This window comes from Cottoperca gobio, chromosome 10 (genome assembly GCF_900634415.1).
Source record: "Cottoperca gobio chromosome 10, fCotGob3.1, whole genome shotgun sequence".
In the NCBI taxonomy this organism is placed as follows: domain Eukaryota; kingdom Metazoa; phylum Chordata; class Actinopteri; order Perciformes; family Bovichtidae; genus Cottoperca; species Cottoperca gobio.
This window is the reverse complement of record NC_041364.1, coordinates 13,724,814-13,743,140: the sequence shown is the minus strand read 5'-3', so window position 1 is coordinate 13,743,140 and position 18,327 is coordinate 13,724,814. Positions and strand designations below refer to the sequence as shown.

The 18,327-nt window shown below is 39.8% G+C and overlaps 2 protein-coding genes across 2 annotated transcripts; both read left to right on the top strand.

The window, feature by feature from the left end:
* Positions 1 to 291: 291 nt before the first annotated feature.
* Positions 292 to 6,593, top strand: prpf19 (pre-mRNA processing factor 19). Its single transcript, XM_029441338.1, is given in 17 exon segments — positions 292 to 540; positions 734 to 883; positions 2,053 to 2,129; positions 2,433 to 2,540; positions 2,542 to 2,575; positions 2,741 to 2,814; positions 2,932 to 2,997; positions 3,109 to 3,150; positions 3,301 to 3,375; positions 3,498 to 3,573; positions 3,692 to 3,801; positions 4,307 to 4,462; positions 4,560 to 4,629; positions 4,746 to 4,919; positions 5,175 to 5,257; positions 5,589 to 5,694; positions 5,806 to 6,593. Coding segments are annotated over 17 exon segments (1,518 nt in total). The 5' UTR covers positions 292 to 521; the 3' UTR covers positions 5,904 to 6,593.
* Positions 6,594 to 7,819: 1,226 nt separating this feature from the next.
* Positions 7,820 to 18,167, top strand: LOC115014474 (V-type proton ATPase 116 kDa subunit a-like). Its single transcript, XM_029441337.1, has 21 exons — positions 7,820 to 8,053; positions 9,434 to 9,552; positions 10,152 to 10,230; positions 11,123 to 11,271; positions 11,800 to 11,895; positions 12,048 to 12,109; positions 12,199 to 12,325; positions 12,477 to 12,559; positions 12,670 to 12,763; positions 12,916 to 13,128; positions 13,227 to 13,377; positions 13,517 to 13,656; positions 14,524 to 14,681; positions 14,778 to 14,868; positions 14,975 to 15,093; positions 15,214 to 15,427; positions 15,996 to 16,106; positions 16,193 to 16,279; positions 16,374 to 16,494; positions 16,673 to 16,844; positions 17,311 to 18,167. The coding sequence occupies exons 2-21, from the start codon at positions 9,436 to 9,438 to the stop codon at positions 17,402 to 17,404; spliced, it is 2,478 nt and encodes an 825-aa protein (XP_029297197.1). The 5' UTR covers positions 7,820 to 8,053; positions 9,434 to 9,435; the 3' UTR covers positions 17,405 to 18,167.
* The last annotated feature ends 160 nt before the right edge of the window (positions 18,168 to 18,327 follow it).

The window sequence follows — 18,327 nt, the reverse complement described above, 5'->3', positions numbered from 1 at the left end:
TGTGCCAGAGTACATAAAAAGCATTAACTAGGAATAATAGAGTAAATTAAGTTAATACATCTTTTTTAAAAGATGTAGAGGTCCTGGATAAACCCTGATCCCCGGACTCACCCATTTGGCAAAAGTGGCCCGTGGGCAAAGCAAGTTGAGTATCCCTAACGAAAGCACATTATATTCATAATTGATATTTCATAATAGTTGTATTCATAGTATTTTGGTCATTTAATTTTCCATCCATTCACTCATCCTCATCATTTCAGCACTACTTGTGGCGTACTGATGAGAGCAGTGGTGTTTTCCGGCGGTAGAGGGCAGTGGAGCACCTGTGACGCTTTGCAGAGGCTGGACAAGAAAGCGTAGAAGAAGAGGAAGCTCAGTTTGTAGCGGCAATGAAAGGACAGCGTGCTACTTCCAATTTGAGCAAAACATAAGTAAAGTGTACATTAGCGATAATAACTATTAAAGCACAAGACGAGCATACTTCAATTTGCGGAAGAGACTATAAGGACTCGGTCGGGAAGATGTCTTTGGTTTGTGCAAGTAAGTGAAGTTGAATTCATGGATATGGCGGAGGCTGTGTCGGTTAGCTAGGCACCGCGCTAATGCTACTAGCTAATTTAGCTAGCGGCCACGCAGTGCCGTCTTCTACTTATGATGCTACATCGGTCTTGTTTGTGGTTAATTTATTGTTGGTATCACGTGGTTTTTTAAGATGTAACTGCATTTTATCTAGTCTCCAACGAGGTGCCGGAGCACCCGTGCGTTTCTCCGGTGTCCAGCCAGGTGTTTGAGCGCCGGCTGATCGAGAAGTACATCGCAGAGAATGGGACCGACCCGATGAACGGACAGCCCCTGTCTGAGGAGCAGCTCGTAGATATCAAAGGTAAAACTTCTGGGAGCAGCTGGAGATCTACTTTCCTAGTACCTAGCTAAAACTAATGCCGTTTAATCACTTAATATAGCAGAGTGCTATTCAACTACCACCCCCAGAATGAATGAATGAATGAATAAAAACCTCTCTAAAGCAAACCGTATAACCTCCAGGGTTTTTGTATGGAACTGCATTAGTTAAGGCAAGGTATACCTGAGGAAGTAGCAACTGAGATAATGCTCTAAAAAGTTATATCAGTGTTAATCTGGTAACCATTTCAGCCAATATTGGGTTTAGAGCTGCAACTATTAGTCCACTGATCTATTAGTCGATCGACAGAAAAATAATTGCCATTATATATTTAAATAATCATAAAGTTAATAATTTTGTTGATTTTATTTGATATGACATTAGCATTAAAATCTAAATGTTTGTACAAGGACCAGAGTCTTTGTAACGAAAAGCTAATTTAAAAATAAACCACACCCACAAGAAGCTTTAAAAATGCATCCACGAAGATGCAATAAAAAATACATACACATAAAACTTCTACAAATACATGCAGGCAAAATTTAATTACATTTTTTTATTTCAACTTCTCAAATATGGAGATTTCCTGCTTTTCTCTGATTTATTTCCTTTTAATCTGAATATTTTTGACTGACAACAAAACATTTGAACCCCCTTTTTTTTTTACATCACGATTTTTAGAAACTATCGATGACATTTTCCACTATTTTCTGACATTTTATAAACGAAACAAATAATCTGTAATTACACCCCTATTTAGGACAGTGACGCAACTAACGATTATTTCCATTACCGATTATTTTGTTCTCAACAAAGACTTAATAATGAATGTCTTGAAGCCCTAACGTCGTAATGTTGCTTGTTTTATCCAACCAGCATTCCCAAACCCAAAACATTTTTACTGTCGAATAAGACAAAGAAATTGTTGACGAAATTCAGATGGTTAAACATATGTTTGAGCAAATATAAGATGTTACTTGCTTTAATACAAATGAATAAACCCCCTATAGTGGAGTACTGTATGACTTGCCTTATCCAGCAACAAGTGTTATTAAAACCTCAAAACTGCAATAGGTAATCAAGACCATCTTGATGCAGCAACAAAGATGAGATAAAACTTTTTTTTAACATGAGCAACTTTTCTGTTTTAGTGTCCCATCCTATTAGACCAAAGGCTCCATCAGCAACAAGCATTCCTGCCATTCTCAAGTCCCTTCAAGATGAGTGGGTAAGTATTGTAAAGCTTGAGGAGGAGATGTCCACAACTTCATACTGTAAATGTCGACCAGGATTTCTGTTTTGAATTACTAGGAATTTTCTTTCGAGACCATTTTTTTAAACCAATATTCTTAACTGTAGTACAACTTAGTTGGAGCAAAGTTGATCAATCTTTTCAATGAAAGTTGCTTTAGTAGACTTTTAATCGTCAGTAGCTTAGAGCTGTTTTTTATATATTTTTTCCCTTTTTAAAATATTGATTATTAGACGATGAGAAGAGGTCCTTCATCCTGTTTCCTCTTTTCTGTTTTAGGATGCTGTTATGCTTCACAGCTTCACCTTGCGGCAACAGCTGCAGACAACTCGCCAAGAACTTTCACACGCCCTCTATCAACACGATGCCGCCTGCCGAGTCATCGCCCCGACTCACCAAAGAGGTCACTGCTGCGAGAGAAGGTGGGTTGACAGCAGTTTGTGTGTCCTCTAATGTAGGACATGATTCCACTTCCACAGATTTGATACGATTATCAAGTCTGTGCAGAATCTGCTCCGCGCCAACATGAGTTCATGGGTAATATTGTGAGAGCACTTCTTCTAATGGCGTCTATTTCCTTTTTACAGCTCTTGCCACACTCAAACCCCAGGCTGGATTGGTTGCTCCTCAGGCAGTCCCCACCTCTCAGCCAACCGCAACGGTGAGTGCTTGCCTTTTTTAATTCCCGTCGATTTTAAGATACTGACCAGAAATGCTCATCATAAACTTTTGCAATACTTCCTCCTAACAATCTCTTCCTCGGCCTTCTGTATATCAGGGTGCTGGTGGAGAGCCAATGGAGATTAGTGAACAGGTGGGCATGACCCCGGAGATCATCCAAAAGGTAAGATTTGTTTTCCTTTTATCTACATAAATCATTATTTGGCTATAAGCTTTCCATTTTCTTTAGCAGGTCTAAGATGTGTTTCAATATGCTTTTTTTTTCTGCTTACAGCTCCAAGACAAGGCTACTATCCTCACCACAGAACGAAAGAAGGTATTGTATTGCACTTTTATTTAGGTTCTTTATGCCCATTTCAGCTGTAATAGCTCACTGTTTTGTAAATGTGTTCTACAACAAGTCTTTAGCCCTTGTGGTAAAATGTATTATACTATCCTTTTTAACTTCTTTATTATATTTCTCCAGAGAGGAAAAACTGTCCCAGAGGAGCTCGTTAGAGCTGAGGATCTCAGCAAATACCGCCAAGTGGCCTCGCATGCTGTAAGTGTAGAGTTCTGTCTGAGTATACATTTGAATTTTTTCCTATTAATCAGAGAACTGATGAAGTGTTTTATTGTCTTGATGTACGTGGTATCAACATCCTATCTCTTTGATGCCTTCAGGGTCTTCATAGTGCCAGTGTCCCTGGTATTCTGGCTCTGGATCTGTGTCCCTCAGACACCAACAAAGTTCTCACCGGTACATTGATTTCATCCAATGCTCAGCTTCATCTTTCATTTTAAAAGTGTTTGATTTGTTTACACACGACTGTCATCTGAAGACTTTTATTTGATTGCAACCCTCTTGTGTTCTTCAGGGGGGGCTGATAAGAACGTGGTGGTGTTTGACAAGAGCGAGGAACAGATTGTGGCAACACTGAAGGGTCACACCAAGAAGGTCACCTCTGTCATTTACCATCCATCCCAGGTAACGTTTTCTTCATTTCAAACATCAACCAGTCGAATCTCTTCAATAAACAAATTCTGCGACTGCACGCTTCAGAAAAAGAAGAGTGTTTGAATTATTCAGACACGTTAAGTAAGGGCGGGCGATACGGTAAAAGTTCTGTAAATTTTGAGTTAAAAACAAAAGACTCAAAACAGTCAAACTAAAGTTCTTTGAAGCTGTAATGACAATATAATATAATGACAATAATTTCAAGTGTTACGGGTTTTAAGGTAAACGGGTGCAAATAAATACCAGCCTGACTTCACTGCAATATAGAAATCACACACATTTGTATTTTAGAGTTTACCAAAAGAAAAAAAGACTTTTCCTGCAGTAATTGTTAATTTCAAAAAGCTGACTAAACGATAATTTGCGAGGCAGCAGGATACCGCAGTATTGCAGAATCTACACATTTTTACCTTTCGCCCAAGTCTAATACTAATTTGTTATTCTTACTCGTCCCTTCCTGTCTCTCCCCCTCTAGTCCGTGGTCTTCTCTGCATCTCCAGACAACACCATCCGTGTGTGGTCCGTCGCCGGGGGAAACTGTGTCCAGGTGGTGCGTGCCCACGAGGGGGGTGTCACTGGACTCTCCCTACACGCTACTGGGGACTACCTGCTCAGCTCCTCTGAGGATCAGGTGTGTGTATTGACAGACCTCAAGCTATATTTAACACTGAAGTACAGGTGATCGCTTCACTTCTCTAACAGCAACTTTGTTACTCACTGTTCTGCAGTACTGGGCCTTTTCTGATATCGAGACTGGTCGAGTCCTCACCAAAGTTACTGATGAAAGTGCTGGCTGTGGTAAGTGTGTGTGTGTGTGTGTGTGTGTGTGTGTGTGTGTGTGTGTGTGTGTCGGTGGCAGTCTAAACAAGAGTCCTCCATTTCCAGGTGTTAATGTTTCTGTCTTCGCCCTACAGCTCTCACCTGTGCTCAGTTCCACCCTGATGGTCTCATTTTTGGAACTGGGACGGCTGATTCCCAAATCAAGATTTGGGATCTGAAGGAGCGGACCAACGTGGCTAACTTCCCAGGCCACTCTGGCCCTGTCACCTCCATTGCTTTCTCTGAGAACGGATACTATCTGGCTACAGGTTAAAACTACTGACATTGTTTTTACAAAGTGTTGCTGCTAATCTTTCATATGCATGACATGGTCTACATTTGGTTGCGAAATTGCAGGAACATTATGGAATATCACAAGATTGCACTAGTCACATTAACTTGTTCACTGACCTAAAAAATCCTAAAATCCCACGATCATCTTCAGCCCTTGTCTTTGCACTGAAGGAACTGTACATTTTAATGACTTAAATACCCTAACGTTCCTGTCTGGTGCTGTGCTCCAGGTGCCCAGGATAGCTCTCTGAAACTGTGGGATCTGAGGAAACTGAAGAACTTCAAGACTATCAATCTGGACAACAACTATGAGGTCAGACATTTTGGATATATCTGTTAGTTTTGGGAAATCGTTTTGTTGCCTAGAGTTGAATTAAAAGATTGATACGTTGTTTTAACTTTGGAAAGAACCAGGCTAGCTGTTTCCTAGTGCTGCCTGTCTTTATGCTCAGCTGACCTTCTGGCTAAGATGACCTACAGGAAGAGTCTGATAAGTGATGCTAACAGAATGTTAATTGGATGTATGACATTAGCCGAGTTGATTAACATGCATCCTTTCTGTGGATAAACTGCAACACTGAGCAGTTACTTGACATTCTCTGTGCTTCTGAATCTAATACCTTTTTTCTTTTTGTGTGTTTCAGGTGAAGTCCCTTGTGTTTGACCAGAGTGGTACCTACCTGGCTGTTGGAGGGTCTGACATACGTGTCTACATCTGCAAACAGTGGTCTGAAGTCCTCAACTTCACAGGTGAGGGGGAGAATTCTACTGTCAAATGTTGATTCATTATGCACGTCATATGGCGTGTGCTCTGAGGAAGTAGCAGATTTTTAACCTTGCTTTTCGCTTTTCTAATTGTAGACCATACAGGATTGGTGACTGGAGTGGCCTTTGGAGAGAACGCTCAGTTCCTGACCTCTGCGGGAATGGACAGAAGTCTCAAATTTTACAGTTTGTAGAAAATGATAGATTCAGGATGAAGGGAGGAGGATAAAATGGTGTCTCTGTCTGAGCCATCACTATGCTGGACACAGACCTGTAATTCTTAGAAAAGAAGAGAGAAAAAAATCACTGCTAACTTTGCTTCATTAGTGTTAGTCCTCGTGTCCAGGAGTGAGACCCCATGAAACTCTGCTATATGAAACCACAGCAGCATGGTTAGGATAACATGTTTGTTGGCATTGTTCATCTGAAATGTTAATGATGTGAAATGAAATGCAGAAGCCAGTGAAATGTTCATGTCTGATTTGCCAGCAATTATGATTTTACTGTAGTATTTTAATTTTATTGTTTTGTGTGGGGGGGGGGACTGAAGTGGCTGTAATACAACTCCAAAGTGTTATAGTACACTGTCGAGGACTATAATTGGTGTGACAACAATCTGCTTTGCTTTTTCATGTAGACTTTTTTTCATTACAGTATCTTTAGGGTAAGATGAAAATAAAACTGTAGTGATGTACAGCTAAGCAGAAAATGAACAGGTGTGAGAGGTTTGTGTCTTGTTTAACCTTCCTCCCGTTACATTTCCTGTTTCATTCGTTCCATTTAAACCTTTGTCTTTTTCCAATTGTATATTTCTCATTACTTGCTATTTTACCTGTTGCAACTCTGCCCTTTTACAATAAAGTAAAATATCTTTTGTATTGCCATTCAACTGTTTGTCAAATCAAGACAGAGGGCACTGTTGGATCCTCTGCAAAGACGAGAATGATTTCACTTAGCCTTCATTTACAGACATTTTACCAGGTCATACAAATTGAAGTAGGTGTGTATTTGCCCATAGCTGCCTTATGATTTACTTTTATCAGCCATTGTTCCATGATGCATTAGAAATACATTCACATTATTAATGGGGTGTATACTTAAAGCCCCCCCCTACTAAACCTTAAGATATGTTTCGCTTTAGTTATTTGAGCATCACTGCAAAATGATGTATGTGCAGTTTGACACCAGGAGGCTGTTTTCACATTCATAAGATGGACGGTTTCTGTGCTGTCTACGAATTTGAGACATCTCAACTAGTTTACAAGCCAAGCCCTAACACAAGTTTGATGCGGGAACTTTAAGCAACCCCTGCACATTCTCTGGGGAGTAGAGGACCTCATGTGTCCAGGTTAGACTTTTCACCTATTTTTCAGTGATGGAGAATGAGTAGCTGTAACTTTATGAATCAGTCATTTAGAAAAACCATATTGCACAAATTGTTCCAAGCCTGTTATTGCTTCGAAGGCCATGTAGTCAAACCTAGAACAAGCCTTAATGTCACAGAACATCTAAGCCCTAGCTTAGACCTAGCACGTTTATATATATATTTATTTATTTATGTAAGTTAGTTTGAATGTTCTTTCTCTCTTTTTCGAACAACCAATTTACAAACAACTGAAATATTATTATATTCAAACTACTCCAATTAGCAGTTCCAGATTTTAAATTAATATATTTCAGGCATTTACAATAAAGACGAAATGTATTATAAATGGGTGGGTTTTTTAAAATAAATGTGGCTTTGTGCATATAATTTTTTACCTTATATTAACTTTGAACCAGAAGATTTCTAGTTTCTCTTTCTTAAACATTCCTCACGTAACGCCTACATGTGAAACGAGTTTGACAGATTTTTATTATTTTGTCTGAACAAAGCATTCTTCCGTATTTTTCAAATGAGTTTTTGATTTATTTTAGGTTAGTGAATGAGTGATGAGTGATCCGGGTTCATACTTTAATGAGTCATGCCAATCGTGTCACTTAGCAACTGCTGTTTAGCGAACCAAACACTGCTCCCCGTGATTTTAACTCGTGATAAAATAATATAATTTAACATTTACTACTAACGTCAGACATTGAACTCCATCGACTCATCCAAAACCGTGTTCTTTACCGCCGTTTAAGTAACTAACTGACCCCTCGTGGCCAAATGAGAGACGTACGCCAACTGTCACGTGAGACTGCAGTAACGTGACTTTCCCAAACGGGAAGTGGTAGAACATACCGAGAACTTGTGATAAACACGTCTGGGTTTGTCCCGGTCAACAGTTAGCAGCGGTGTGTACGGGGCTGGACAGCCTGAAACACTGCAGGTTGGAGTCCAGCGGACTTAAGAGGCAGGCAGGTGAGATATCTAACATTTAGCGTCTTATTGTGCTCATATGACGCTGTTTTCTTCCTCTACCCGCCGACTTCTATTGTCATGACATTAAATCAAAACCTTGTGCTACTTTCCTCCCCCCCCAAGGAATTTCCCTAATCAATCAAGAACATCTTTATTTTAACGTTTTAACGTTACATCTTTTGTTTGTTTGCTATTCCTTTAGACTCGTTTTATTTGCATGGTCTGCTACGATACGAAACTTATTGCTTTATTTCTGATGATTATAGTAAAAACAATGTAGCCAGACAGGTGAAACAGCTGGGGAAGTTATTCGTTTAAGGAAACGCAACAGTTCCTTTTAGAAATATGTTTTTATTTTATCTGTTTAAGTCAGTTTTTGTCAGTTTTAGTTAGTTAAGTCATGTTCACTTTAATGTTTATTCAGGTCAGAATCAGAATTCGGTTTAGTAGTAGCTCTTTGTTGTATAATGGTGCATACATAAACACCGTAAGAGAAATTAAAATGGAAAAATGGCAGAAAATATTAAAATAAATACTATAAAACGGTTCTAAAAATGTTTTTAAATGTCTACAAGAAACATAAATATACAAAAAAGAAAATACAATACGAATATGACTTATTACTGTGAATTTGACAGTTTATCTGAATTAAAAGTGGAAGAGCTGTGCAGTTTGAAACGGTTAGTAGCCAGTACGGAGTATGAGGAAGAGTTTGTAGTGTACAGAGATACAGTCCCAAAAATAGCATAGTCTTGTTGTCATTATAACTTAATATATACAGCAACATTCCACCTTCATGAAACTTATAATGTTCAGTTTTGTTGAAACTAAATTATTATTATTATTATTATTATTATTATTATTATTATTATTATTATTATTATTATTATTATTCGGTGATTCATCTTCATTGTCATTTTGGAGGCTGTCGTTTTTGGTGCTGTGTTATTTTGTCCTCCCCATTTATAGCTGTATGAGCTGTATTATAACACAATACAGCTCCGCAAACTGCAGCCTCCTAAAAGACCACCATGTCGAATCAAAACCTCAAAACCTTCAACAAGAGCTGAACTTTATAACCTTCATAAAATAATTTCTTGCAGAGTTCTTGTTTCAGAGTGAACTGGCAACTGACTTGTAATATTGGCTGAAACACATCTGTGCAAGAATGGAAACCCCATCTGTTCATCACGGTCAGGAGGACATGATGCTTCCCTTTTCTTCAGTTTCCAACGCATTAATAAGCTTCTGTAAACCTGTTTTTAACAATTTACTGCCTCTTAACTTTCTAAATAATAACCTTTGTTTCACTATATGCTGCTGTACTTTGGCAATGTTTCAGGAAAAATATTCATTTTTAAATTTTCATCAATTTTGCAGTTATGGGCTCCATGTTTCGCAGTGAGGAGGTGTGCCTGGTGCAGCTCTTCCTTCAGTCTGGCTCGGCCTACAATTGTGTCAGTGAGCTGGGAGAACTGGGCCTAGTTGAATTCAGAGATGTGAGTAACTAAATCTCTTGGTTCAGGATCTTCTGGTGACACGTACACATGGACAAATGGAGTCTAGGGCTGGGCCATATGGCCAAAGTCTTCCATCTCGATATATAAGTAATTTAATTTAAAATCTAGATAACGATATATGTCAATACATAACATATTTTTTGTTATTCAGTTTAAATAATAGTAATTTTGGTATACTCCTGTGTGAATTAAATATTTGACAAATCCAAAGTACTGAACATTTTCTTATTTAATTAAAAACTTTAGAACAAAATGAACATAACAGTTTCAACCAATGTGAAACTATTCAGCCTCTTATTTTTTGCCATTGATTTCAACCCTGTTTTCAAGTGTTTTTGACTCTTATTACAAGCCTCATGATCATTACTCTCAATCTCACAACAAGCCAGCGCACAGTAATTTATCTTATTTACAACTGAATGTGATTATCTTATGAAGCCACCGTGGAATCTGCAGCATCTCTAAATCTAAAGTTAGATGATGGTGTACTGATGGTGGCTCTGAGTCACTGTAAGACACAGCAAATTATTGTCACCAGACGAACATAAGTAACCCTCCCCCCCCCCTCTGATGTTTAGTTAAATCCGAATGTGAACGCCTTTCAAAGAAAGTTTGTCAGCGAGGTCAGACGATGCGAGGAACTTGAGAAAACTTTTAGTAAGTATTGACTGATTGTTTCCCACCTATATCTTTATATATTTATATATATATATATATTATATATATATATATATATAATTATATATATATATATATATATAGTAATATATATATATATATATATATATATCATATAGATTAATAATATCATATATAGTCATCTATATCTATCATATATATTATTTATTTTTATATATATATATATATATATATTATATATATCTATAATTATATATCTATATCATATATAATTTATTTTTTATATATCTCGACTGAGTCTCTCTCGCCTATCGCTGCTCGCTCTCTATCTATAGATATATCTATCTCTCTCTCTCTCTACTATCTCTCTCTCTTATCTCATACTCCTTTCTATTTTCTCCTCTCCTCTATATGCTCCTCTCTCTCTCTCTCTCGCATACTCTCTCTCTCTCTCTATATATCTTCTCATATCTCTCCTTCTCTCTCTCCTCTGTCGCTCTCTCTCTCTCTATCATCTCTCTCTCTCCCTCCTTCGGTCTCTCTCTCTCTCCACCACTCCTCTCTCTCTCCGTATCCTCATCCTCCCTCTCTCCCCTCTCTCTCATCTTCTCTCATCTCTCATCCTCCTCTCCTCCTCTCTCTCCTCTCTCTCTCTCCTCTCTCTCTCTCTCTCTCTCCTCTCTCCTACTCTCTCTCCTCTATTCTCTCCTCTCTCTAGCATCTCTCGCTCTCGTCGTCTCTCTCGCTCTCTCTCTCCTACTCCATCTCGCTATCTCTTCTTATCTCTCGCTCTCTCTTATCTCTTCTCTCTATCCTCTATCTCTCCGCTTTCCTCTATCTCTCTCTTTTTTCTCTTTATTCATGCGTTTGTTCCATTTTCCTTTCTGACCTTTTTTCATCTGCCCTTCAGGCTTCCTGGAGCAGGAGATCAAGCGCTCCCTGTGTCCACCCTTGCAGTTTCCCCTCCCTCCTCCGTGCCCAATGCCTTTGGCTCCTCAGCCCCGCGAACTCATCACCATAGAAGAGGAGTGTGAGAGGCTTGCCAGAGAGCTCAAAGAGGTGAGAACTTAAAGGGATAGTTTGGATTTTTTGAAGTGGGGTTGTATGAGGGTTAGGGTTAGTCGGTCCGCACGCCCCCCTGTTTGGAAAAACAGACACTGGTTTAACTTTGCAGTCAGACAGCCCTTTCAGACGGGGAACTGATGCTGTTATCTTTGCTCACTTCAAAGCCAGACTTCTTTGAAAAAATGTATCAAAGCAGACCCGTTAAAACGCCAAAGTCACGCAATAACACAGATAAACTAACCAGCAGAGGCAGAGGTAGACCAGAGACTCCCGTCTTCTGCACGGTACTTTGACTTTGTCGAAGGAGTCTGGTAGTCTGGTACTTCTGTATGTTTCTACAAACTGACTATAGATAAGTACCTCATACAACTCCACTTCCAACAATCCCACTATCCTTTTGTAACAAGGCTGAGATGTTAAATAAAATAATGTCAAACAAAAATAAGCCTCTGTTGTCTTATTAGTACACTATTCAAAAGAGGTTGAACTTATTGGCCTGACAGATTTCTTGTGTGTCACTAGGTGTCCAGGAACAGAGACAGCCTCCGGGCTCAGCTGACCCAGCTCTCTCAGTACCAAGGAGTCCTGACCAGGACGCACTCTCTCACAGCCTCACTGGTGGGAAAAAACACATTTCTGCAGCAATTCCTGCATCATTTATACCTTAAAGAAAAAGAATATATATATATATATTGTGCTGGTGTGATCAAACTGTCTCCAAATGAAAACTCCAAAAACAAAATTCTTCTCTTTTTGGCTTCATCTCACAGGCACCACCACCTGTACTGGAAACCCAAGGCCTGTTTGATAACCGCCAAGATGTCCACCTGAGGTAGATCTCTCTTTTTAAAATGTTCAATGATGTGTTTAATGTTTTCATCTACATTCAACACGTTAACAACCGCATCTCCTCTCTCTCAGTTTTGTAGCAGGAGTGGTCCATCCTTGGAAGGTCCCCTCATTTGAACGGTTGTTATGGCGGGCATGTCGCGGTTATATCATCGTGGATTTCAGAGAAATGGAGGATCGACTGGAGCACCCGGACACGGTGGGAACTGGGAGACAGAGAGAGAGGATCATAGTTGAGAGATAGTCATGAACATTAATTCTGTTTCAGTGATAGTCTGTGATGTTTCACACCTAATGAGTTTTCTTAAGGGTGTGTTATCACAGCTGTTTGCCATTTTCTTCGTTTGCAGGGGGAAATGGTGCAATGGACGGTGTTCCTCATCTCCTATTGGGGAGATCAGATCGGACAGAAAGTGAAGAAGATATGCGATTGGTGGGTAAACCTATGCATCAGCTAGATTCTTTTTTTTTTTTCATTGTAGATTTCAAAAATACAGTGGCTGTTATACCTGTTGAATATCTTTTGATTTCTCCTCCTTACAGCTTCCGCACACAGACATTTGCATACCCTGAGAACACTGCTGAGAGAGAGGAGATGCTCCAGGGACTTCAAGGAAGAATTGAAGATATCAAATCAGTAAGTGTAGCACATGTTTATAAAAGCACAACGCACTATGAACACTGATACAATCCCCAAAATGTGCCCTCCCTTTGTGTAAATACTAGAACGTACATAAATAACAGTAGTGTGGGTTACTTCTAAAGCCCTCTCGCTTCTCTTCACTTCAGGTGTTGTCGCAGACAGAGTCCTTCCTGCAGCAGCTGCTGATGCGGGCGGTGGCTGTGTTGCCCCAGTGGAAGGTGCGTGTGCAGAAGTGTAAGGCGGTCGAGATGGTGCTGAATCTCTGCAGCCCCTCAGTCACAGACAAATGCCTGATCGCTGAGGCCTGGTGTCCCATTGCCAAGCTGCCTGAACTGCAGAGCGCTCTGAGAGAGGGAGGGGTAAGAACGAGACGTAATTGTAGATGAGGAGACTTGACATAAATAAGTAAACCGCCTCACTCTCTCCACCTTTTTCCAACCCTCTTCTCCGTCCTCAGAGAAAGAGTGGCAGTGGAGTTGACTCTTTCTACAACCGCCTGCCTTCCTCAGCCACTCCACCGACCCTGTTTCCCATCAACTCTTTCACAGCTGGCTTCCAGAACATTGTTGATGCCTACGGAGTGGCCAGCTACCGTGAAGTCAATCCAGGTACGTCTGAAGTGTACACTACTAAAGAATTTAAAGAATTAAAAAAAAAAATCTTAATTAATGCCTTGAAGTAGGGTCCAGACGATGATCAACCGTACATGTATTCTTAGTTGAGTCTTGTCTCTCGATGCCTCTGCAGCGGTGTACACCATAATTACGTTCCCCTTCCTGTTTGCTGTGATGTTTGGGGATGTGGGTCATGGTCTACTGATGACTCTGGGTGCCCTCTGGATGGTCCTTGAGGAGAAAGACCCCAAACTCAGGAACAACAGCAATGAGGTAATAAACACACACACACACACACACCACTCACACTCACACTCACACTCACACTCAAGTTCAACACAAAGATAAGACATGTGTGACCGAGTATAAATCTAAGGAAGATTAATGCATTCTCTTAAGAGAAAAACTATTTGCAATGTTTTTGAGTTAATGAGAATCCTTAAATTCCCTTAAGAGCTTGATTTCATGAAAGCAAACATCTCTCCGCCTGTTTTATTTTAATCCCGTTTTATTATAGTTTTGGTTTGAGACTTTAGGAGAGACTCTGGTCTTTAAGTAATATGGATGGTATTAGTTTGTCCATGCTGTGCAGGCACATTAGGGCTTTGCAGTTGTTTAGACGCAAACCTCATGATCTGCTGGACGTTGCGTTGTTTCTCCAGGATCAGTTGAACCGATATGGCTTACATCTGAAATATGTTCAGTCTGGCTACGTGTTGAGACAATCAGACAATTGCGCCTCAGTTGTACTTGCGTCATTTATAGGTTTCTCAGTGCTGGATTAAACTAAACAGGCGGGAAATGTTTGCTTCCATGAAAAGGAGATCTCAAGTCAAAGAGAGCTTCTCTTGGGAGTTTGGGATAATAATCTTGTAATAATTCATAAAAACAAGGCACATAAGTTTTCTCTCAAGTGAATGCATTCGTACAAATCCCTTAGCAAATCTGATTTGTTTAAAAAAAGTCAACAATTTCAAATAACAAGATGCTAACTTAATTTTTAGGAACTATGGTAATACATATCTCTACTGTCTGTATATTTTCAAGTACAAAACCTATCCAAGATGTCCGCACAGTTATAAAACAACTGGAACAAAGGATCTGAAACATGTATTCGACCTTTGCCCCTGTGCGTTTCAGATCTGGAGGATGATGTTTGGAGGAAGGTATCTGATTCTGCTGATGGGCCTGTTCTCTATCTACACGGGGGCCATTTACAACGAGTGCTTCAGCAGAGGCCTCAGTACCTTCAACTCAGCGTGGCACGTTGGCCCGATGTTCGAGAACAACATCTGGAAGTGAGGAAATTTCAGACCTTTTTTGTTTTGTTTCCTTCCATCTCCACACACGCTGTCACTTGTCCATCTTACCTAATTGTATTTTTTTGATCTCAGTGCATCAGTCCTGGCAGGGAACCAGTACTTGTCGATGGATCCTGTTGTGTCTGGTGTTTTCACCACCCCCTATCCATTTGGCATTGACCCGGTATGGCCGTCACCATCCTCAACTCTTCCTTAACGACTCCATTTTCTCTCATGCTGTCATCTTCTTCGTCACTGCATCCCTCCTCATTCTCTCTTGTCGTTGTCAGGTCTGGGGGCTCTCCAACAACAAACTAACTTTCCTTAACTCGTACAAGATGAAGATGTCGGTCATCATCGGGGTCATTCACATGACTTTTGGAGTCTGCTTGTCATTCTTCAACTACTGGTAAACGATGTTTTACTTTTTGGGTGTATTGTGTTCTTGTTCTTGTTTCTTTTCATATTCGTTCTGACTTTCCGTCACACATTTCCTGCGTTCCCTGCTCATTGTTTGTGTTTTCTCCAGGCACTCTGGTCAGATGAGCAGTGTGTTCTTTGTGCTGATCCCTGAGCTGTTCTTCATGGTGTGTCTGTTTGGCTACCTGGTGTTCATGGTGGTCTTCAAGTGGATTGCTTACACTCCCGCCAATTCCAAAATCGCTCCCAGTATACTTATCCACTTCATAGACATGTTCCTCTTCACAGACAACCCTGAGAACCCAAACCTCTATGAAGGACAGGTGTGTTGCTTTGTTCATTTCCCTAAAAGGAATATCAGTGTTTTAACTCATGTTCTACAATTTCTCCTCCAGGTATTTTAAGCATGCCATAGTTTTTATATTGATTGATGTTTGTTGGATAAAAAAATCATCTTGAAGATGCCTGAAACCTGCTTGAGACATGGAACCAATCACAGCGCACATTTAGTCTGCCTCATCTAATGTCAGGGTTATTTATTATTTATTTATTTATTCTGGAGGTGAAGTGGATTATTATTATTTTTTTATTAGGCAAAATTGATACGTTTATTGCTGCTGCTGCTTTTTTAATAACAATGTGAGTTTGACAAAAGGACTATAAAATGCTCCTGGTGTAAATCGTGAGCTTATTTCAATTCTCTGCAAGCTCCTTTTCATACTGTGCTAGAATGAAAAGTGCTTAAACCTCACAGAACTGTGGCGTTCTTTGGAAAATGGTTTGCGTCACTTAAACTACATGCTTTCTGTAGTAAATGTGCAACAATTGGTAGAAGTTGTCCTTTTAAAAAAGAGCTTGCTAAAGTGACCATGCGTAACTCTTCATGTGCAGATTTTGGTGCAGAAGATCCTGGTGGTGCTGGCTCTGTGTTCTGTCCCGGTCCTCTTGTTAGGGAAGCCCACGTATGAATACATCACATTCAAGAGAAGACGACGTCAAGTAGTGAGTCTCTGTTTGACTGAACTTAAAAGCCTAATTCTAGAGTTGGATGTATTTTCTGACGGATTTCTGGTTCTCTGCAACATCAGAACGAAGACAGACGTCCACTGATGGCCGATGAAGGCTCCATTAACACTCGTCAGGGGGAGGTGGAGGGAGGAGCTGTTGAAGAGGAGGTAAGGGAGAAACCTGAAATAATTGAATCCACTAAACGGATTAAATCCAGGCAGAGTTGTGCTGTTGTATATGTTTAATCTGTGCTGTCTGCAGGAGTTTGATGCTGCAGACGTGTTCATGCATCAGGCCATCCACACCATAGAGTACTGCTTGGGCTGCATCTCCAACACCGCCTCTTACCTCCGACTCTGGGCTCTCAGCTTGGCACACGCACGTTAGTAGTACCCATACTGACTCACATGAACACAATGTACATCTTCATACTCGCATGTTGCACACAGACAGACAGACTTCCTCTCTAAAACTAAACATACTCATACTGTTCTTTTTTCATCCAGTTATTCATACACACATGATGGCTGTCTGATTGTGAGTCATTTGTGTCTCCACAGAGCTGTCAGAGGTGCTGTGGGTGATGGTGATGCGTATTGCCCTGAAGTGGGAGGGCTATGTGGGATCTATAGTCCTCTTTGTGGTTTTTGCCTTCTTTGCTGTGTTGACTGTCTCCATCCTGCTGGTTATGGAGGGACTCTCGGCTTTTCTGCACGCGCTCCGTCTGCACTGGTAAGGATGGGAGGGAGGAGAAGTACTAATAATTAGGCTGAATATCTAAACTGAGTAAAATATGTAATGGCTTTTGTCTTAGTTCATGTTTAAGGGCATTAGTTAGTCATCATATTACTTATAACATGTCTGTTTCTATAGCTAATGGCAATGTACATAAACATAACTGTGCACACAGAAATCTGCCTCACATAAGGATCTACATGAATATCAATTATTGTTTCCCTAATCCAGTCATGAATTAAAATGTTAGTCAAAGGTGTTTTTTATTTGTTTTTTTAATCCTGCCAGTGGTACAAAAATAAGTCAGCAGGACTAAATCAATACTTTGTAACTCAGAAATGATATTCAGCTTTATGTTCACCGTAGAATCAACTGGACAGGATGGTGGAGTGGGTGAACACAATCTGATTGTGTATTGTAGTTTTGTATTGCTGCATGTTGACTTTGCTTCTCTCTCTTACAGGGTGGAGTTTCAGAACAAGTTCTACACTGGAACCGGCTACAAGCTGAGCCCTTTCTCTTTCTCATCTCTCATCAGTGGATCAGCTGCAGTATGATCGGCCAAATGACTACTTAGGATTGCTAAACGGTTATGTTAACTTATGTATATTATTGATTACATGGACTACAACTACACACATCAGAATAACATTTTCTCCCTGTCTATTGCCTGTAGGCTCTGAAATGGTTTAATTGACTTGCACAATGATCACAATGGTAAAGACTTATTTTTGCATTTTTTAATAAGTCCCTATAAAATGATTGACAATTGCATTATATGAAATTACTTTTTTATCCCCTTGCTAATTTCTTTATGCTATCAGTGTTATGTACTTGCTAATTGTAATGTAATTACTCTTTCAGTTGCTCAAAAAATAGTAATCACTTACTTTTCAATGTATGAATACGTATTGTAAACATCAATTATGAAAAGGGAAAGCAAAACATTAATGAATCTGTTCTGCAGTTTAAGGGAAGGTTTGATTGTTGAATTGGTTTAGTGTGCTGTGATAAACCAGCCCTGTAGCGTTCTTCAAATGATGGCAGGGAATTATCTGAATGATTTTTATGAGCCAAAGATACTTTTCCCTCATTGTCATATCTTCCGAGCAAAACAGGTATTTATTGGTAGTAAAAGTTTTTTCAGGTGCCTTACTGAGAGTGTTTGTTTATCCATGAAGTGTTTTTGACAGATTACAACCTCCAATATCACGCCACTTTTTTGAACAAAACTCTGCACAGACATTTCCTTTTTCTTTCTTTCTCTGCCGGATTGCACTGTAAAATTTGAACTGAAATTAAATACGATTTTCTTGTTTTTTCTTTTTGTGAGAAGTCATTATCTGAACAGGCCACCTTACCTGTTGTGTAGTAAAGGGATATAAGTATTATCAGCAAAATATACTGGACACATCATGGCCCATCAGCAGAATCAGATACCTTCCTCCAAACATCATCCTCCAGATCTGAAACACACTGG

Bases quoted from the DNA above. Each gene is read 5' to 3' on its own strand.
- LOC115014474 (XM_029441337.1), top strand. From the start codon at position 9,436: ATGGGCTCCATGTTTCGCAGTGAGGAGGTGTGCCTGGTGCAGCTCTTC. The intron at 15,094-15,213 runs GTAAACGATGTT...TGTTTTCTCCAG, and splicing joins TTGTCATTCTTCAACTACTG to GCACTCTGGTCAGATGAGCA. The intron at 15,428-15,995 runs GTGTGTTGCTTT...CTTCATGTGCAG, and splicing joins CAAACCTCTATGAAGGACAG to ATTTTGGTGCAGAAGATCCT.